The 17834-nt window shown below is 55.8% G+C and overlaps 7 protein-coding genes across 7 annotated transcripts; 2 read left to right on the top strand and 5 right to left on the bottom strand.

Moving 5' to 3' along the window:
• Window positions 1–1180: 1180 nt before the first annotated feature.
• Window positions 1181–3321, top strand: F5144DRAFT_635432 (uncharacterized protein; the record flags this gene model as incomplete). The annotated part of the gene is made up of 5 exons (XM_066792616.1): window positions 1181–1259; window positions 1308–1550; window positions 1620–1730; window positions 1794–2575; window positions 2635–3321. 5 exons carry the CDS (start codon window positions 1181–1183, stop codon window positions 3007–3009), a joined length of 1590 nt encoding a protein of 529 aa, XP_066647906.1. The 3' UTR covers window positions 3010–3321.
• Window positions 3322–3408: 87 nt separating this feature from the next.
• On the bottom strand, window positions 3409–5206 carry F5144DRAFT_553596 (putative N6-adenine methyltransferase-domain-containing protein). Its single transcript, XM_066787809.1, has 6 exons — window positions 4877–5206; window positions 4630–4819; window positions 4365–4481; window positions 4170–4284; window positions 4017–4088; window positions 3409–3926 (listed from the first exon to the last, which is right to left on the bottom strand). The coding sequence occupies exons 1-6, from the start codon at window positions 4906–4908 to the stop codon at window positions 3673–3675; spliced, it is 780 nt and encodes a 259-aa protein (XP_066647907.1). The 5' UTR covers window positions 4909–5206; the 3' UTR covers window positions 3409–3672.
• F5144DRAFT_607736 (uncharacterized protein) lies at window positions 5207–7020 on the bottom strand. Its single transcript, XM_066791571.1, has 8 exons — window positions 6742–7020; window positions 6612–6688; window positions 6462–6556; window positions 6318–6409; window positions 6121–6262; window positions 5894–6052; window positions 5506–5841; window positions 5207–5448 (listed from the first exon to the last, which is right to left on the bottom strand). Exons 1-8 carry the CDS (start codon window positions 6873–6875, stop codon window positions 5350–5352), a joined length of 1134 nt encoding a protein of 377 aa, XP_066647908.1. The 5' UTR covers window positions 6876–7020; the 3' UTR covers window positions 5207–5349.
• Window positions 7021–7153: 133 nt separating this feature from the next.
• Window positions 7154–8613, top strand: F5144DRAFT_624779 (uncharacterized protein). The gene is made up of 2 exons (XM_066792212.1): window positions 7154–7620; window positions 7671–8613. The coding sequence occupies exons 1-2, from the start codon at window positions 7353–7355 to the stop codon at window positions 8549–8551; spliced, it is 1149 nt and encodes a 382-aa protein (XP_066647909.1). The 5' UTR covers window positions 7154–7352; the 3' UTR covers window positions 8552–8613.
• Window positions 8614–8853: 240 nt separating this feature from the next.
• Window positions 8854–10802, bottom strand: F5144DRAFT_597155 (Gaa1-like protein; the record flags this gene model as incomplete). The annotated part of the gene is made up of 4 exons (XM_066790853.1): window positions 8854–8887; window positions 8950–9353; window positions 9409–10724; window positions 10787–10802. 4 exons carry the CDS (start codon window positions 10800–10802, stop codon window positions 8854–8856), a joined length of 1770 nt encoding a protein of 589 aa, XP_066647910.1.
• A 698-nt stretch (window positions 10803–11500) lies between these two features.
• F5144DRAFT_11123 (uncharacterized protein) lies at window positions 11501–12578 on the bottom strand. Its single transcript, XM_066782132.1, has 4 exons — window positions 12225–12578; window positions 11981–12118; window positions 11838–11919; window positions 11501–11758 (listed from the first exon to the last, which is right to left on the bottom strand). The coding sequence occupies exons 1-4, from the start codon at window positions 12412–12414 to the stop codon at window positions 11533–11535; spliced, it is 636 nt and encodes a 211-aa protein (XP_066647911.1). The 5' UTR covers window positions 12415–12578; the 3' UTR covers window positions 11501–11532.
• A 234-nt stretch (window positions 12579–12812) lies between these two features.
• Window positions 12813–16250, bottom strand: F5144DRAFT_553602 (aconitase family-domain-containing protein). The gene is made up of 6 exons (XM_066787810.1): window positions 15830–16250; window positions 15264–15744; window positions 15141–15198; window positions 14874–15085; window positions 14383–14794; window positions 12813–14330 (listed from the first exon to the last, which is right to left on the bottom strand). The coding sequence occupies exons 1-6, from the start codon at window positions 15938–15940 to the stop codon at window positions 13238–13240; spliced, it is 2367 nt and encodes a 788-aa protein (XP_066647912.1). The 5' UTR covers window positions 15941–16250; the 3' UTR covers window positions 12813–13237.
• Between the last annotated feature and the right edge of the window lie 1584 nt (window positions 16251–17834).

Consider the following 17834-nt stretch of genomic DNA (forward strand, 5'->3'; position numbering starts at 1 on the left):
ACTGCCTGGAACTTCGGCTAGGATGTGAGAGAGGATCGGGTTATTAACTCTAGGTAGTATCAGACGGCTTCGATCGTACAAGTAGGAAGGCCTGGTATCCATGTATCCGGGAAGAGAGGAATGATCGACAGGCACTCTTTGGCCAAAAAAAGAATTTCAAGCGCACTTAGGTGCCGCCGAAACCTTCGACGAGAGGAACGAAAAGAAAGCCATTCGGAAGCCCATAGTCACTTTCTTTTATTTAATTTATTTTGCTTGTTTTACTTTACCTCTCTTTTTTCTCTTTAATTCCTCCTCTTTTCCTGATTCTTTTCACTTCTTTCTCTCTTTTCTTGGTTTCTGTCTTCTTTCTCTTTTCCTGGCCAGGGTGGCAGGAGCGTAATCCTTAAACAAAGTGAATATTGTAAATAATTCTCCAAAACCTTAGCTGCAAGCGCCATCAAACTTGACGTCACGATTTGCAGTTGGACAAAAATCTCAGTCGGGCATCATTCGACCAGTGCCGAGGCCGGCTGGGGGAGCTGAAACCCCTGTCAACGCGCTCCTTGTCCCCGTGTCCCCGTGTCGCGGCCCCCATTTAGCGCCCGAGCTGAAGCGCTCCACGCCTGCCGATAAGCCCTGGTGGTGGGCTCGATAAGCAATTTCCAGCCAGCCGAAGCCGCCTCAGTCAGGAGAGCAGTTGGACACTGTTTCGGTGATGCGACAGCAGTCGATTTCGAAGAGGCTAACTAGCATTCAGACTTTCCTATTGCCACAGCCCGAACCGATTGACGTAAGTGTGGAACCCATTGTTATTTTCCCGCAACTTGCACGTGAATATGTTCTGACCAGGCAACCAGGCTAGTTACCTACCTATTCTTCCTGGCAAACACTCGCGTGCGGGCTTCGCCTCCGACTCCCATACATACACCTACCTATCTTCAACACTCTATATCTATCGTTCGCAACTCCTGAAGCACAACGCGACCGCTATCCCAGCCGCATTTTCGAAACCCATTCCGCCAATTGCAAGATACCGTATCCTCGCACGCTCCATCAGCTCCCAAAAGCAATCGAACCGTGCATCGCAATTACTCGCGTCTCGAGCGACACCCACGAAACCATCGAAAAACGATCCTCCCACGAAGAACCCCCCCTACTGCCGAACTTTTCCGACTTCCCCTATCCAACATTTCTCAAAATGTCGGCAAGACCTGCGACACCAGCGTCGCCCAAGAACCACAAAGTCAAAGCGCCCCAACCAGGGCAGCCCATGTACGGTTGTGGTAAGCTGTTTCGGTTCCTAGCTTGCGGTTCTCTTCTGACAGCTGCAGAACACCTACAACGACTCTTTAATCAAGATCAGGCGACTACAAACACGTCGATCCAACATTACCGGTCGATCCTTCGGAACATCTTCGATGCGAACCCTCTGATCCCGCAAACTGCTAAGACCATCGACGGGCAGGTCGTCACATCGCTGACTCCGACACACCTCTGTCTCCAATGCCCCTCAACCCTTACAGAAGATGACCGGACGAGACATGGGAACAAGAAGTCACACAGATTTTGTATGTTTGCGTCGCCCATGGTGTTGGTCGTAATAACCGGGTATCCACGGCTCACTGACATGAACACAGATGTGGAATCCAGGAGCGGTGCTTTGTACTGCCAAATGTGTGACGATATTGTCTGGGATCCTACGTTCGAGGAGCTCAGGTTAAAGAAGATTGGAACAGGTACCTTCTCATGTACGCTCGCCCTGAACCGGTGCTAGTGGTTGCCGTCGCTGCAGTGTTCTGACTTTCTTGCAGTGCGGAAACGCAAACATGAGGAGCTATTCGAGACATCGGATCCTGTTCGGGACAACCCGGCGTACATCTCGTCAAACACAACAACGGCCTCTTGCAAGTCCAATGGCCTGCGGGGCATCTACAACGCCGGTGCGACCTGTTACCAAAACGTCGTCCTGCAAAGTTTCCTTCATAACCCCATCCTCCGCAACTTCTACCTCAGCGACGGCCATTCTAGCAGCACCTGCAACGTGGACTACTGCTTGAGCTGCGCAATTGACGACATGTTCCAGGATTTTTACTCGCTTGAGAACACCAACGGGTACACGGCGGCGAGCATCCTGTCGGCGTTCTGGTACAACCAGAAGAAGGCCTTCGAGATCCTGGTGGCGACCAAGGAGCAGGACGCCCACGAGTTTTTCCAGTTCCTTGCAGAGGAGCTGCACGAACGCAACGGCGACGGAAAGAAGCCCGAGATTGGCAGCGAACACAGCTGCAACTGTATAATCCACCAGACTTTCTACGGCAAACTGCAGAGCACCACAACCTGCCAGAACTGCAGCGGCGTGACGCACCAAGTGCAGAGCTTCCTGGATCTCAGCCTACCACTGGAAAACCTCTCGCACAAAAAGTGCAAGAAGTCCGCGTCTAGAGGGTTGCTGACATTGCAGGAATGTCTCGACGAAGAGTACATCAAGTCGGACAAGTGTGAATACCGCTGCCACAGTTGCAACTCCATGCAGCAAGCCCGTCGGCAGACTAGCATCAAGCGGTTGCCAAATGTCTTGTCGATCCAGCTTAAGGTAGGAAGGGCCCCGCTAATGCCTCAGACGTAGATGCAGTTATGCTAACCGCCACGCAGCGGTTCGAGTACAAGCAAGGTCGCAACGAGCGCGCTGCAAAGATCGACACGCCCGTGCAGTTCCCGCTCGAGCTCAATATGCTTCCCTACACCAACCGGGGCCGTTCCGGCGGCTCCGACGCCGGCAAGGACAACTACGAGCTCGCCCGCTCATGCACCTACGACCTAGTCAGCGTGGTCGTGCATGTTGGCGAGATCGACACGGGCCACTACGTGTCATACTGCAGGGTCGGCGACCAAGTGAGTGTCCACCCTATTACTCCTACTTCGCCTTCCTCCTCTATCCCCCCTTCCGATCCTGATGCCATCCCTATCTCTGTCGAATACGAGGCTAACAAGCGGGATAGTGGTTTGCGTTCAACGACCACCGCGTAGAGCTCGCGCAGAAGTCGGATGTCCTCAACGCGAAGCCGTACCTGCTTTTTTACGTCGTGCGGTCCTTATCGTGAGGCCAAGGGACATAATGGCTAACTAGGCGTTTCAACCGAGTCTTTTCAACCGAGTCTTTTCTTTCTGGTTGCTTTTGTAATTACTAGATACCGGGTGGTTTTTGTCTCTTTGCCTGGCGGATAGGATTATGCCGCGCATGGGATTTGCTTTTCGTCACTCAGTGGCAGGGTAGGGTGTTATGGCGTCGAGGGAGGTTGGGTTTGATTTGGGGAAGCATGGGACAACCTTTCCTGCACCGGACGGCAGACGGGCAGGCAGGCAGCGTAGATACTCACTCTAGGTAATTTATACAGGCGTTATAAGGGTTAGCCGCCATCTCTATTTGGTCGTCCTCCGTCGTCGCTTCTTCCCCCTTTGTACCGTGTCCCATTTTGAGTACCTACTATAACCATAACGAAAGTATGCGCCCATCGCGCTGGCCCCTATCTATGCCATACCCGCCTTTTCTACCATATTGCCCCAAGAAAGTGATCTTCTAGGTAGATAGATCCCCTTCCCGCCGCTATCACTCAGAAATATGCAAGATCATACCATCCCAATCTATCTCAATCTCACCGGCCCCCACAACCACCTCAACCATACAACTCCCTAAGCACCCTTCCGCCACCCCCAACTCGACGCCTCAAAATTCGCATAGCAGTAGAACTCGTTGCCCAGCCCGCGCGCGTGCACGGGCTCGTAGTCGGTCGTGCGCAGCCCAAACGCCCGATACACGCGCGTCACCACGTCTTCCATGCGCTCTCCCGTGCACACGATCACTCGCGGTTGTTTTTGCTGTTGTTGTTGCGGATCGGTGGTGTTTGGTGAGAGTGGGCGCGCAAGCCAGCGGACGGTGAGCGCCGCTGGGGGGGGGGGGGGGGAGGTTAGTTTGGGGGGTTGATGATAGGAGGGGGGAAAGGGGCTGGGAGGTGGGAGGGTGGTAGGATACGTACCTTTGGTTTGGCAGTCTTCGCTGAGGAAGGGCGGGTCGCAGATGATGCGGTCGCAGGTGCCTTTGAGGTGGTCTTTTAGGCAGCGGGATGGTCAACATAACAGTTCGATTCTGGTATGGCGGGGAAAATAAAGGAGTGGGTAAGGAGACAAACCTGGCAACTTCAGTGGCTCGGCAAAGTCGTAATATACGAATTCCGGGAAGATGTTGAAGCGCCTGTCATGCTCGAGCAGGACGACCTTGGGCTTGGGCTGTTCTGGAGCAGCGTTCTGAACATGGCCGTCAGTGATCATGATTTGGAAGGTATGGTGGGGGAAAGGGTATAAAACCCGTAGGGACAACGACTCACCAAGATATTCTTCACTGCCATAAACACACTGGGTGTTGAGACCACCGCCACCGTCATGTCCGACGTGGTTCCCTCAAGCATAAGCTTCGCGTATAGTTCGGCGGTTTCATCCGCATACTGCATCAATCATCATCAGTACCATGCAACCCCCTTCTTTGGTACGGGTTGAACCGAGAGGTAAGAAAAAGGGGGGAAGCAAATCCCCTATCCCATTCGACCCGGCCCTCAAACCAAAGCGAGAAGGTGTGGACTGTAGGAACCGTACCCAGAACTGACTCTCGTTCCAGTCCTCTGTGAACGCAGCCATGGATAAGGGCTTCACCTCAACCTCAACCTTGTCGATGGCTGCGTGGATCGCCTCGGCCTGCACCTTGAGCTTTTTAAACTCATCGGCGCGGGCATCACGCTCGGCGTAGAACTCCTTTAGCGCATCGAGGGTGGAGGCGGGGAGCGATCTGCGTAGATTGATCAGTATTGTCGTTTTATTGTGTTGTGTTCAGAGCACGACTTACAGCCCATCATCGTCACTTTCATGGTTGGTCATTTTGTACGAATTTAACGCTGCCTTGGCGTTCTCTGGGGTTGAGGGGTGGATGTGGTGAAGAAGGCATTTATCTACAAGTATGTGAAGGAGGGGCTCGGGGGGCCAAGAAAAAGAATTTTAGGGGATTTTGAGTGGTGGGTTCGACAAGCCATTTGGGTTGCAAATCGGGCTGGATTTTATAGATTCCATTACGGCATGAGTTGCGCTAGGACACGAATCTTCACGGGGGAAGGCATTATATCTGTCGGCCTTGGTGCATTCACAGAGAGCTGCCGCAAACCCGGCACGACAAAGTAGCCATAACCACGACCACGTGTGCGATTTCAAACCATTCTCATGGACCATTGAACTAATGAAATAACGTCTAGTTACAACGGTACCTATATACACTCCAGAGTGTCTGGCTTGCCGTTTCAACCCCAGCCCGCCCAGTCGCCCCTTTTACTGGTCGTCAAGTACATGGATGTACTTCTTCTCTTCCCGCTTTTCCCTTTCGGTCGCGGGCGGCAGGTCGTAGAATGCCGATGAACGGAAGCCCTTCTATGCGGGGTTTAGTCACATACAATGCAATACACAGTAGTAATCAAAGTAACGTACCAGGTAATGATAAGTCCACTTGCTGATGTCACTGGGCTCCATGCCGAGATCCTTAAACGTTTTGGCCGTCTCGTCGATGACCTGGTCGTGGAACTCGCGCTCGATCTCGTCGGCGGACATGATATCCCACCAGATGAAGCGGTTGAGCAGCCCCGCGGCCGGCTTGAGGAGCGCCTTGGGCAGGTTGATGTGTCTGCGCTTCTTGTAGATTTCACGGTCGACCAACTCGGCGATCTCGGCCGTCGAGTATTGCCGCGGGCCGTAGAGCTCAAAGGTCTGGGACGCTGTGTTGTCGTCAAACATCATCTTCTCCAGCGCCTCCCCGACATCGATGACCTGCAATCTGTCAGAAACCGGTGTCGAAATTGCTCGAACGTTGTATGCATACATGCACTGGCCAGTACGTCTCCTGCATGTTGTTTGCCGTGAAAAGGTTCGCAACGCTGGCGAGCTTGAGCAGCAGCTTGTCCTCGAAGCCGAACATCGGGGCCGGCCTGACAATGGTGGTTTCGGGGAAAATATCCCGCGCCACCTTCTCGCCATAGCCCTGCAAACGGGGTTAGCTTCGCTGAATACTTTAATGAGCCGTAAGTAAGTAGTTAAGCAAGTAGCTACCTTGGTCGCATAGAATTCGGAAGCCGAGTCGGGGTTGGCATTGTACGACGAGACATGGATGAACCGGTCAACGTTGTACTTGGCGACGGCCTCTGCGATCCGCTCGGTACCCTCGATGTGCACATCCCCGAGGGAGAAGTTCCTAGTCCCCGTCAGCCCTCACATTTACACTTGTTGCCCTGGCTTTCTCAACTCACTTGGTGGGATAGTTTCGGCCGACCAAGTTGTAGACAACGTCAGAGTGCCTGACGCTCTCCTCGATCGACTGGGTGTTGTGAAGGTCGTATTCCTGGCTTTCATTCAGTGATTGGCCTTCCTCCCTGCCGCTTCGGGTCCCTCACGATGAACACAACACGGCCCAGATCGCCGGTCACCTTGAGATGGCGCTTGGCCATCTCTTCTCGGTACGGCACAATGACGGTGCATCCCTGTCTCGCTGCGGTGTCTTTGGTCAGTCGCGGGGTGAAATTGCCTCTGGCGGACGGTCGAACCTAGCCGGTTGACGATGTAACGGCCGAGTTGGCCGGTGGCGCCGAAGACGGTAGCGGTATGCCCACCGAGGGAGGAGCTGGGGGCGGGTTCTGTCAGCGAGGTTCCGGACAAGGAGAGGGAGTAACGAACCGGCCACCCGTGGTCCTGAGAATAGGCTTGCCGGTGCGCGTGATGTGCACATCGGAATGAATGGCCCGGCGCTGCAGTGCGCCTCTAGCGATTTTGGGGGCCGTCGCCCGCACGATGGTCGGCAGGGAGGCCATAGTGGCTGGTGGTGGATGTGGAATCCCAAGGTGGGCGGCGTCGCAGTCAATTGACGTTAACAACGGAGGCTACGAGCTTCATGCAATTCGACCAAGCAATCCATCCCACCCGCCGGCTCCAAAGCTCCGACCCACACTTGGCCGTCCAAGACAGCGTCTGGATGATTGGCCAATAAGAGGGTAAAAGAATGCAAGGCAGCTTGAAGGGCACGGACCATGCGGGTAAGGTACGTACCGTTACCAGTAGGCTGCTCCCTGCCGCGTCAAGTGGAGGATGGCGGGCGGGCTGCAACAGCTCGTGCCTTCCATTACCAACTCCCAACATCATCAACCCCACGATTCCCACCACATTCATACCCGGCGTTTGTCACCGAGACACTCGAATCAAATACGAGCAGACTGAGCCAAAGCTGCAGAAATATCCGATCGCCCGCCCCGAACCCCTCCCACCAATTTCCCAGTCATCGGTGGTCGAATATGAACGTCGACACCATCTCCGACTTCCTCGCCGAGCAACGGGATAGCGCCCCCGATGAGTTGCAACACCTCGTGCTCGAGTTTGAGACACTATGGGAACGCAAGCTATGGCACCAGCTCACCAACCAACTGATCGAGTTCTTCAACAACCCGGGTAGCGCACCGCAGCGCTTACAGTTCTACAAGGTCTTCGTCCTCAAATTTGCCGATAAGATCAACCAACTCAAGCTCGTCGACCTTGCGTTGAAGGCAGCCACACAATGTAGAGGTATGCGGCCTTCCTGCGGGACATCGCATGGCGTTTTCTGACCGAAACAGACAACCAGGAGCGGCTCTCCTTCATGGAGGCGGTCGTCAAGAAGGTGGATAACGAAGAGTCGCAGGACGCCCTGGTATTCGCCACAATTGCGGTGGCCCGCGTGAGGCTCGACCTCGAGGACCTCGACGGCGCGAGGAAAGACCTAGACCGGGCAGAGCGGGTTCTCGACAGCTTCGACTCGGTCGAGACGATCGTGCACGCGGCCTTCTACGGCGCCAACGCCGACTACTACCAGGCCAAGGCCGACTTTGGCTCGTACTACCGCAACGCCCTCCTCTACCTCGCCTGCATCGACATCAAATCCCTGTCCCCCGCCGAGCGGCGCAGCCGCGCCTACGACCTGTCGATCGCCGCGCTGGTCAGCAGCAGCATCTACAACTTCGGCGAGCTGCTGCTGCACCCGATCCTGGACGCGCTCTCGGAGCGCGAGGAAGACAAGTGGCTGCGCGAGCTGCTCTTCGCCTTCAACCGCGGCGACCTGGCGGCGTACGACGTGCTGGCGAACCACATCAAGTCGAACCCGCTCCTGGCCCAGCACGCCCGGCAGCTGCGCGAGAAGATCTACCTGGCGGCGCTGACCGAGGCCGTGTTCCGGCGCCCGCCGCACGACCGCGCCATGACCTTCGCCACCATCGCGGCCGAGACCAAGGTGCGGCCCGACGAGATCGAGCACCTGATCATGAAGGCGCTCAGCCTGGGCCTGCTGCGCGGCACCATTGACCAGGTCGACGAGGTGGCCCACATCAACTGGGTGCAGCCCAAGGTGCTGGACATGAAGCAGATCGAGAACATGCGCGGGCGGCTAAAGGAGTGGGACTCGAGCGTCAACCAGCTGGGCAACTGGATCGAGACCGTAGGGCAGGATGTGTGGGCGGCATAGATGATGGGGGAGTGTGAAAACGAGACAAAATATCACGGGCACGTACAACCATACATGATGACATGCCTTGTATGATAATAGACTTGCCGAGTCTAAATGACAAAAACCATGGGGCCGCCCAAGGCCACCCATCGGAATCCAATACTCGTTCTCTGTGTGTGTTTTAACGCTATGCTCTCTGTATGGGTATCTCATCCCCTTCCAAAAAATCTTCCCCTTCCAAAAACATTCCTTCAAACCCCCCAAGTTTTCTCTCATCTCACTCTCCCAACATCCCCCATTCCCCCCACACGCACAGCAGATCACGTAGTCTTCTCCTTCACCGCCTCCTCCCCCCTCCCCCCCCCAAGCACAACCACACTCCCCGCGACCCACGCCGGCCACCAGACACACCACACCACACAACAGGCGAGTAGGTGCCGCACACGTGCCACGCGACGGCGGCCTCGCGCAGCACGCCCGTGACGTCGGTGGTGCCCCAGTACAGGACGCCCGCGAGGAGCACGGCGGTCGGGCTGAGGGCGTTGAGCAGCACGGTCGCGGCGGTCTTGGCGGCGGGCGAGCGATACGGCTGGACAAAGGACAGCGGCGCGGCGAGCAGGCCCGTGATCATGGCGAGTGAGAAGTTGAGCGTCGCGAGCGTGGATAGGAACATTCCGAGGAGGAGGAGGGAGAAGGATTTGATTAGGTTGTATTGGTGGGGGGTGGTTGGTGTGGTGGGTAGGGTGGTGAGGAGGTGGGATAGGGCTGGTGGGAGGAGGGTGTTGAGGAGGGCGAAGGTCGCGAAGAGAGGGGTGAGGGCCTGGGTTTGGGTTAGTGGTTTTGTTTAGGAGGTGAGTGGGGAGAGACCGGCTTACACTTTCTGGAGCATGGTTGAAGAGGTAGAGGGGAACGATGGAGAGTGATTGGAGGAGCGCTACGACGCCCAGCGGGAGGAACAAGTCGCGCTCGGCGGCGGCGGGTGAGGTGGTGGTGCCCAATTTCTTGGTCTTGTCACTGCTGGGCGATGTTGCGCCTGCTGCCGGTTGACCACTCTTTACCCAAAGCGCAATAGCCATGATGGTGAAGTTGGCGGCCACCAGCATCGCGCTGGGCAGGTAGGTACCAATGCTGACGAAGCGGTCAGTCTGCATGAGCAGGTAGAAGAAGAAGCTCTGGTGCAGGTGCTCGAGCAGGTTGTTGAGACTGCGAAACGAGCCCTCGACCACACGGCCCATAGCCATCTCGTCCTGCCAGCCCTGACCAAACGGTTGCAGCGTCACGGCGTCGACGTGGTAAGGGATAAAGCTGCTGTGGGCACCGCTGGCCAGTCCGAGACCCTGCTTCAGCATGCCACGCAGCATGGTGCGCAGTCGGTCCGGGTATCCGCTATCGTGGCGCCACATCTCCTGCAACGCGATGTTGATGCCCATCTGGCCGCCCGCGATATTGACGATCGAATTGATCAAATCCAGATTCGGCAGCTGGCCGTTGACGCCGTCATAGACGACATGCACCCTTTCAAAGCGGCCCTCCTGGGCGTAGTCGAGGGCAATGGCACCCTGTAGCAGCCCGGACTTGAGCGGCAGGCTGGAGACATGGGAGGGGTCGTGGGCGTCATGGTAGGCATCGACCCACGCCTGCGGGCCAGCAATGCTGTCTGGTGTAAGCACCAGGATGATGTCCTTGGACCACAGTGACCAGCGCTTGAAATAGCGCAGCAGCGTTAGGGCGAGGGGTATTCCGTTCCTGTTGATCTCGTGCTTGACATTTTCCCAGGCGGCCACCAGAACGATGGCTTCCGTGGCATCACCCCGCGGTGCTTGTAGGATGGCATAAAGGTTCTCGCCCGAAAAGTCGTGCCCTGCGGCGTGGTATGTGAAGTTCTGCCGAGCCGTCTTCAGACCGAGGCCCTTGACGATAGGTTCGAGCTTGTCGTTGATTTCGGTGTTGCTCTTGCCCACCAACTCGTTCACCTCGTGCTTGTACGCTCGGAACACGTTCTGGTCGCTGCCGCCAAAATACGTGTGGACCTGGCCCGGAAGGAGGGCATTTTCGGATATGTATGTCTTGCGCGAGTACCGGTCGAGTGGAAGTAAGAAGAGCCAGGCGACACCGACGAGGATGCAGAGTAGCGACAAGTATGGCGGGAACTTCAGGATACGCGGATCGCGCCGTAGCCGCAGTGCACTAGCTGCCATCGCATTAGTTATTTTTCTCCAATGCCGCAGAAAATCGAATTGGACAGATGCTTACCCAGTAATCGCGGCATCTTGGCTGCAGTCCCGGAAACGCTCGAGGGCTGCGGCGAGTTGTGCGACTTGTGGTGCACCTGCTGTGCTGGCTGTACTAGGGATGGGCCAAGTAATCGTCAGGGGAAGACGCACGCGATAGGTAACTCAAGTGTCAGCGAGTCGTGGCGCGCTGGCGAATGCATAAAGATGCGGGAGAGCTAGCCGTTTACGGTCAAGCGCAGAACCTGGGGAGCCCCTCCAGGGAGCACCAGGTAAGTAATTGATTTGGAGACGGATACGAATAACTACCTAGTAATAGTCATAACCGCAACCTGACAACTTAAACCCAAAGTTGAAGGTCACTAGCAACGAAACAAAAGTGACGTAGCCATTACAAAGTGTACCCCGTAACCCAAAACCGCTACTCCGTCTAATTACATATCTGCGTCACTCATCAATGTCACATGCGCTGACGGGGCCTCCAGCCAGGCGCAGGCCTCTAGGCAGGCGCAGGCCCCCAGACAGGCGCGGGCCCCAGCCTCTGATTGCTGCCGGTCAAACCAGGAGCAACAGCCGGAACCACGTTCGTCAGTGGAATCACGCCATCCCGACCATACGTCTTCTGGTCCACGCTGACGTAGAAAGATGACCACGACCGCAGTCTGAGCTTCGTCTCGATAAACCGCAGGACTACCTCCGGCGGCACGAGGAATTTTAGGTACCCCAACCCGACTAAATGCGGCCGTTTGTCAGTGTCTGTCTTGCCTCTCAAGGACGGGAAGACAAGAAAAGGGAATGCATACAAAGATAGCCCACAGCCAATCCACAAGCGTGCCCAAGAGCGCTAGAACCGGGCGTCACCACTATGGCAAGCAGCAGCGCAGCAATGGGTACCGTCCAAGTGGGTATGGTAGGCTGGCCCCAAATGATGAAGTAGGGTACCGTTGCATTTTCACGTATAGCTTCGGATGCATACAGAAGGAAACCCCATATACTGTAAACACGCCCATTCGTTAGCACGCAGTGGCTCTTCCAGCCAAGCACAGTCGATTATGTCGAGCAGTGTGGCTTACCTGGATCCCAAGATTGGGGTGTTGGCCCCTAGCAACCCCCGCTCAATTACAACATATATCAACGCGGGCACCGTTGAGAATGCTAAACCAACCCGGTCAGCCATTCCGTCTTTCCCTCTCTACGGGCAAAGGGGAGCACCCACGGCCAAAGAATAGCGCTAACGAGATGAGCGTGCCGTGCTCCTTTTCGAATCGCTCAAGAAGCGGGACGACGCCCAAGAAGTTAATCGTGAGGTGAAACACATCGATGTGCATGAGAGGGTAGGTATTGGTTCGATACACTGTCCCCCAGCTAAAGTCAACTTCGTATTCTTCTCTGGACCCAAAACCACGCCACCCCTGAAAAGGCGTCGACGCGAAGGGGGGAAGGGGGCGTTGGAAACCCACGTGTTGAGAAGTTGACGAGATCCGGCTCTAGCCAGCCCCAAGATTTGAGCTTCCACCCCGGCAGGAGGGCGGCAGCTTCAATCGCGACCATTATGCATATTACAACTTTCGTGAAGATCGGTAGATGATCGATGTAGGACGTGGTCCGCTGCAAGCCGAGCTTCAGCATGTGCGTCGGGTTGCTCGGCATCTTGGCTGGATGTGTTCAAAGCCCCCTGTTTCCTTGTGCGTGCGTGTTTGTCCAAAGATCCCGGTTTCCAAAGTTTTCTGTGCCCCGGGTATAAAAACGCGTCGTAGGCGGAACGAGGGCGCGATAACTTGGCCTAGTCGGCCCGCTCGGCAACGCGAGGACTATGATAGGATTGTGTTTTCTATTCGTCTCGGTCGTCAATTGTCGTCAGAAAAAAGGGATGGTACGAATACGTCAAATTGGATAGAAGTCAAAAATAGAGTGGTGCAGAGGCATTCCTACTCCCACGTAGAAATTGAAAATGTAAGAGGTCATCAATGGAGCTGTCATGTCGCCGCAAAGTTCAACCAACAGCATCCACAACCCCGTCACCCTACGCTTGCCTTATCGGGTCGTCCGCGGAAAACTTATGTGGAGGATCTGGAAGTCCCGATTACTGCATACATGGTTTCTTGCAGGGATAGCAAGAACCCCGCCCCCCACCATGACATGTGAAAGGTTTACGGCGTTCTTGAATCTATGCATGAATCTATCTAGACTGATAGAAAATGGAATGGGTATCGTGTTATTCCCATGTAATGTCATTCAGAAATGCCCGGACATGCCGCAAACAGCCCACCCGCATAGAACGTTGAGAAGCTTCTTCACAAACAATACATTCAAATGCAAGGCCCATGACTATACATACAAATGAGAAACAGTGCTGCGGATTACGCCAATTCCGGTAATCCCCTGAACCCGCCAACCCACAAATCCCTGCATGCCGCTCCGTCTTCCATCTTCCGGCTCCTTGCCTCACAGTCTACTTTGGTATAGGTATGTTTTAGTTCTTGGCGTTCTTGGCCATGGTGTTAAGCGCGCTACCGTTCTTGAACCACTCGAGTTGCCCCTCGTTGAAGGTGTGCGACAGCTTGATGTCGAATGCCGCCGAGCCGTTGCTGGGGTGCACGCGCATGGTGATGGGCTTGCCGACGGCGAGCTCAGTGCAAAGGATATCGACCTTGTCGTCGGGCTGGATCTTGTCGTAGTCGGCGGGGTCCGAGAAGGTCAGGGGAAGCATACCCTGCTTCTTCAGGTTGGTCTCGTGAATACGGGCGAACGACCGGGTGATGATGGCGAGACCGCCAAGGTGGCGGGGCTCCAGGGCAGCGTGCTCACGAGAAGAGCCCTCGCCGTAGTTCCAGTCTCCCACAACAACCCACTTGATACCCTTGGCCTTGTAGTCACGGGCAACAGCCGGGACGGCGTCAAAGGCGCCAGTGGTCTGGTTCTTGACCTTGTTGGCCTCACCGTTGGCGGCATTGACAGCGCCGATCAGCAAGTTGTTGCTGATGTTGTCAAGGTGACCGCGGTACTTCAGCCAGGGGCCAGCCATCGAGATGTGGTCGGTCGTGGTCTTGCCCTGGGCCTTGATCAGAATCTGGCAGTCTGTCGCGTCCTTGCCGTCCCAAGCGTTGAAGGGGGAGAGGATCTGCAGACGGTCGGAGCTGGGAGAGACCTGAACGCTGACGGCGTTGCGGTCCTTGGGCGGGGCCTGGTAGGTATCCTGGCCGGGGTCGTAGCCGTTGGCAGGCAGAGATTCACCGGTAGGAGCGGCGAGCATGAACTCCTTGCCATCCTTGTCCTTGAGCTTATCGGTCAGGGGGTTGAAGCTGAGAGTGCCGGCAATCGACATGGCCACGACTAAGTCAGGAGACGTGACGAAAGAGTGCGTAGCGGGGTTGCCATCGTTGCGGCCGGTGAAGTTGCGGTTGTACGACGAGATGATAGAGTTAGCCTCGCCCTTCTTGACGTCGCGGCGGTCCCACTGGCCAATGCAAGGGCCGCAGGCGTTGGCCAGGACGACACCACCGAATTCCTCGAATGTGTGGAGCTGACCATCGCGCGCAATGGTCGCGCGAATCTGCTCGGAACCCCTGGACCAATTGTCAGCCGGCTGCTGTTCCAGAAAGTGGTAAAGGAACTTACGGGGTCACGAAGAACTCCGACTTGGTCTTGAGACCATGGTTGAGAGCATCACGAGCGATCGCGGCGGCGCGGGACATATCCTCGTATGAAGAGTTGGTGCACGAGCCGATCAAACCGACCTTCAACTCCTCGGGCCATCCATTGGTCTTGACGGCCTCGGTGAACTTGGAAATCGGGGTCGCAAGATCGGGGGTGAAGGGGCCGTTGATGTGGGGCTCGAGCTCGGACAGGTTGATTTCGATGAGCTGGTCGTACTCGGCACCCTCATCCTCACGCAACTCCTTGGCGTAGGAGCGGGCGAAGTCGCCGATTTCCTTGCGCTTGGTGGCAACCAGGTAGTCGTACATGCGGTCGTTGAAGGGGAAAACGGAGGTCGTCGCGCCGATCTCAGCGCCCATGTTCGCAACGGTAGCTTTACAAAAAGCATGTCAGCATGTTTTCAATCTTCTTCAGCTTCGCAAAGGGGTAGGGGATTGTGTAATAGAACTTACCCATGCCGGTCGCAGAAATGCTGTCAACACCAGGACCGTGGTACTCGACGATGGCACCGGTACCACCCTTAACAGTGAGAATACCAGCAACCTTGAGAATGATATCCTTGGGGGCAGTCCAGCCGGACATCTGCCCGGTCAGCTTAACACCAATAACCTTAGGGGCCTTGAGCTCCCAGGGAAGGTTGGCCATGACATCCACGGCGTCGGCACTAGTCGTAAATGTTAGCCGATTATGAGGATGTCGAGAAGCTCGGTACAACTTACCCGCCCACGCCAATAGCAGCCATACCAAGACCACCACCGTTCACAGTGTGGGAATCAGCTGAAAGGTGTCAGTTCGAGTGCTCTCTTCTTCCCGAAATCCAGGGATTCGGGGTTGGTACATACTGCCGATGAGAAGACCGCCGGGGAAAGCGTAGTTCTCGAGCAGGATCTGGTGAATGATACCAGAGCCGGGCTTCCAGAAACCGATGTTGTACTTGGCGCAGGCGCTCGCGAGGAAGTCATAAACCTCCTTGTTGATGCCCACCGCACGCTCGAGATCCTTGGCACCGCCGACCTGGGCCTCGATCAAGTGGTCACAGTGCACAGTGGTGGGGTTGGCGACCTGAGGCAGGCCAGCACTGATAAACTGCAGAATGGCCATCTGAGCGGTGGCATCCTGGCAAGCAACGCGATCCGGCCGCAGCTTGAGGTAGGAGACGCCACGCTCGATGTCTTGGTTGTGCGGGTCGTCCAAGTGAGAGTAGAGGATTTTCTCGGCGAAGGTGAGGGGGCGGTTGTTCAACCTTGACCTGACAATCGAAAGGTTCTCTGACATCTTCTTGTAGTTGATGAAGTTGCCCTCTTCCCAGTTGTTTTGCCGGACCTAAACACATATCCAAGCACATGGTCAGCCACCCGTTACCCAAGCACACACATTCCTCTCCCACTGTCACCAATTGGAAACATACCTTCTTGTCCAGGGGAGAGTCAGTCACGGTTGCCATGCGGCGGAGGCCTAGGCTCGCGCTGCCGACAGCGCGGCTCCGGGCGACGCCCAGGAGCTGACGAGAAGCCAACATGGTGGTGGTGGTGACGGTTCAACTCGGCACGAGCGCAAAGAGAAAGTCAATTGGAGTGGGGGGTTGTCACCCAGGCAGCCTCGCGACAACGACGAGGAAAGAATGGTAGTGGAATTTGCAGACGGGTGACTGCTACGAGGGAGAAAGGAAAAAAAAAAAGGTGGAGAGGTTTGCAAGTTGGAGGAGTCGTAGGCGGGATTTTACATCACAGTGGCAACGAGAGGCCGGGACCTGTTGTGAGCTTCCTCCCCACCGTCATAGCCGAGAAAGTACCTCGCCCGGATGGAGACGACCGGCTGGCCAATCAGAGAGTCGCCGATTATAACTGCCCGCATTGTGGGGGATCCTTGGGTCGCAGGGCATGACATCGTTGCCAGCCCGAATCAGGCTAGCCTGTTTCAATGGCCTACCGTTCGAACGTCGCATTCCCGATCAAAGCCGCAACTGCGCAACGTTTCCATGTCTGCCCTCACCTCAGCCTTCCTCTCGCGCTTGGCCGCTCAACCCCGAGTGCCCGTTAACTATTCGTCCAGAAGATGTATTTAAGCAACGTTGAAGCCTCGCTGGCCGGACCCCCACCTTTCTAACTACCAGCAGACACTGGGGTGGGTTTGTTGGTTTTCAAAGACAGACAGGGGTATAAATATCGAGGTAGGCCCGAGAGGCACGAATAGCCGAGGCAGCACTGGTGAGATCCCTCCCTGGTGTCCACCGAACTGGTGGCTTTCTTTGAGAATGGTGGGAGGGGCATATTGTTTTGCCATTCATTGCGTCTTTTCTCCCACTGCATGCTACGCAAGGGTCTTAGCGCGGGGCTTGGATACCCTGATACTCCCGGGGTAAGAGAGAGCAGGGTATCCGTACTTGTTGATGACATGTGCTTCATGTGCCCCCCAAGCCCCTCGCGTGCAAACACTCCGGGCGAGCAAACCCCAGGGGTTGTAAACAAGCACGTAGCTATGTTATTTTTGTCTCGATAGATGCCGAAAACAGTCTAAGATCACACAGGCTTCATCTCTTCACTCGTTGCCGCCGGCAACTCCCACGTTGAATCCCGCCAGCTCGTTTCCAGCGCATGGGTGCGGAAACCGGCTTGGACTTCATCCCCATAACCTACTGTGTAGTTCTAGGTTCTGTAACTGGCAAATGCCGGGAAAGCTGTTTGTCTATTCAGGAGGCCAACAGTTGATTTGAACGAATTACTGGCGTGATACGTCCGATGATTGACATCACCAACCGCGACATGCGTTCACACCGCGGGGTTGGTACGCCAGGCCGTTATGCAGATTGGAGGAATCGACCATACGCAACCTGCAGGGCTGAACTGTGACGCAACCGGTCGACGATCTCTGCGTATTTCGGGTTCAAAATCTGAAAAATCCTCCAAACCGGCGGCGAACCCGATTTGCATCTCCGAGTTCCTTCAACTCTCACCATCCCATGTGGTGTTGGAGTCGGTTCTCGATCGCATCCGAGGCGGATCCGTCTGAATTCGAGAACTGCGGGTCCTTGGGCCGTTTCGCGAGGCATCGGGCACAAGGAACCTGGAAATTTCTGCTGGCCTGGAGACCCTTGAAGTGGGGCCGTGTATCGGCAGGGGCCCGACTCGGCGCCTCGAAGCTCGGTCGGAAATGGAGATCCGAGGGCGATAACCCCGTACCTCCGGCTTGGACCGGTCGCAGAACGGCGGCCTTCCGACGGCGACAAAGATGAGGAGCGGATCAGTATGGCGGCGAGATGGGATGGCTGAACTGGGCTGATCAAAAGATGGCTGATATCGACTCGTAGCTGCAGTTTTGTTCGTGCGTTTGTTCACATGTGTGATATCCCCGCATAAACTTCGGCTCGTGGTAGTTTGGCGACGTGGGGGACCAAAAATTGCTGGCAGAAAACG

Source organism: Chaetomium tenue (genome assembly GCF_020726465.1).
Source record: "Chaetomium tenue strain MPI-SDFR-AT-0079 chromosome Unknown F5144scaffold_1, whole genome shotgun sequence".
Lineage (NCBI taxonomy): Eukaryota > Fungi > Ascomycota > Sordariomycetes > Sordariales > Chaetomiaceae > Chaetomium > Chaetomium tenue.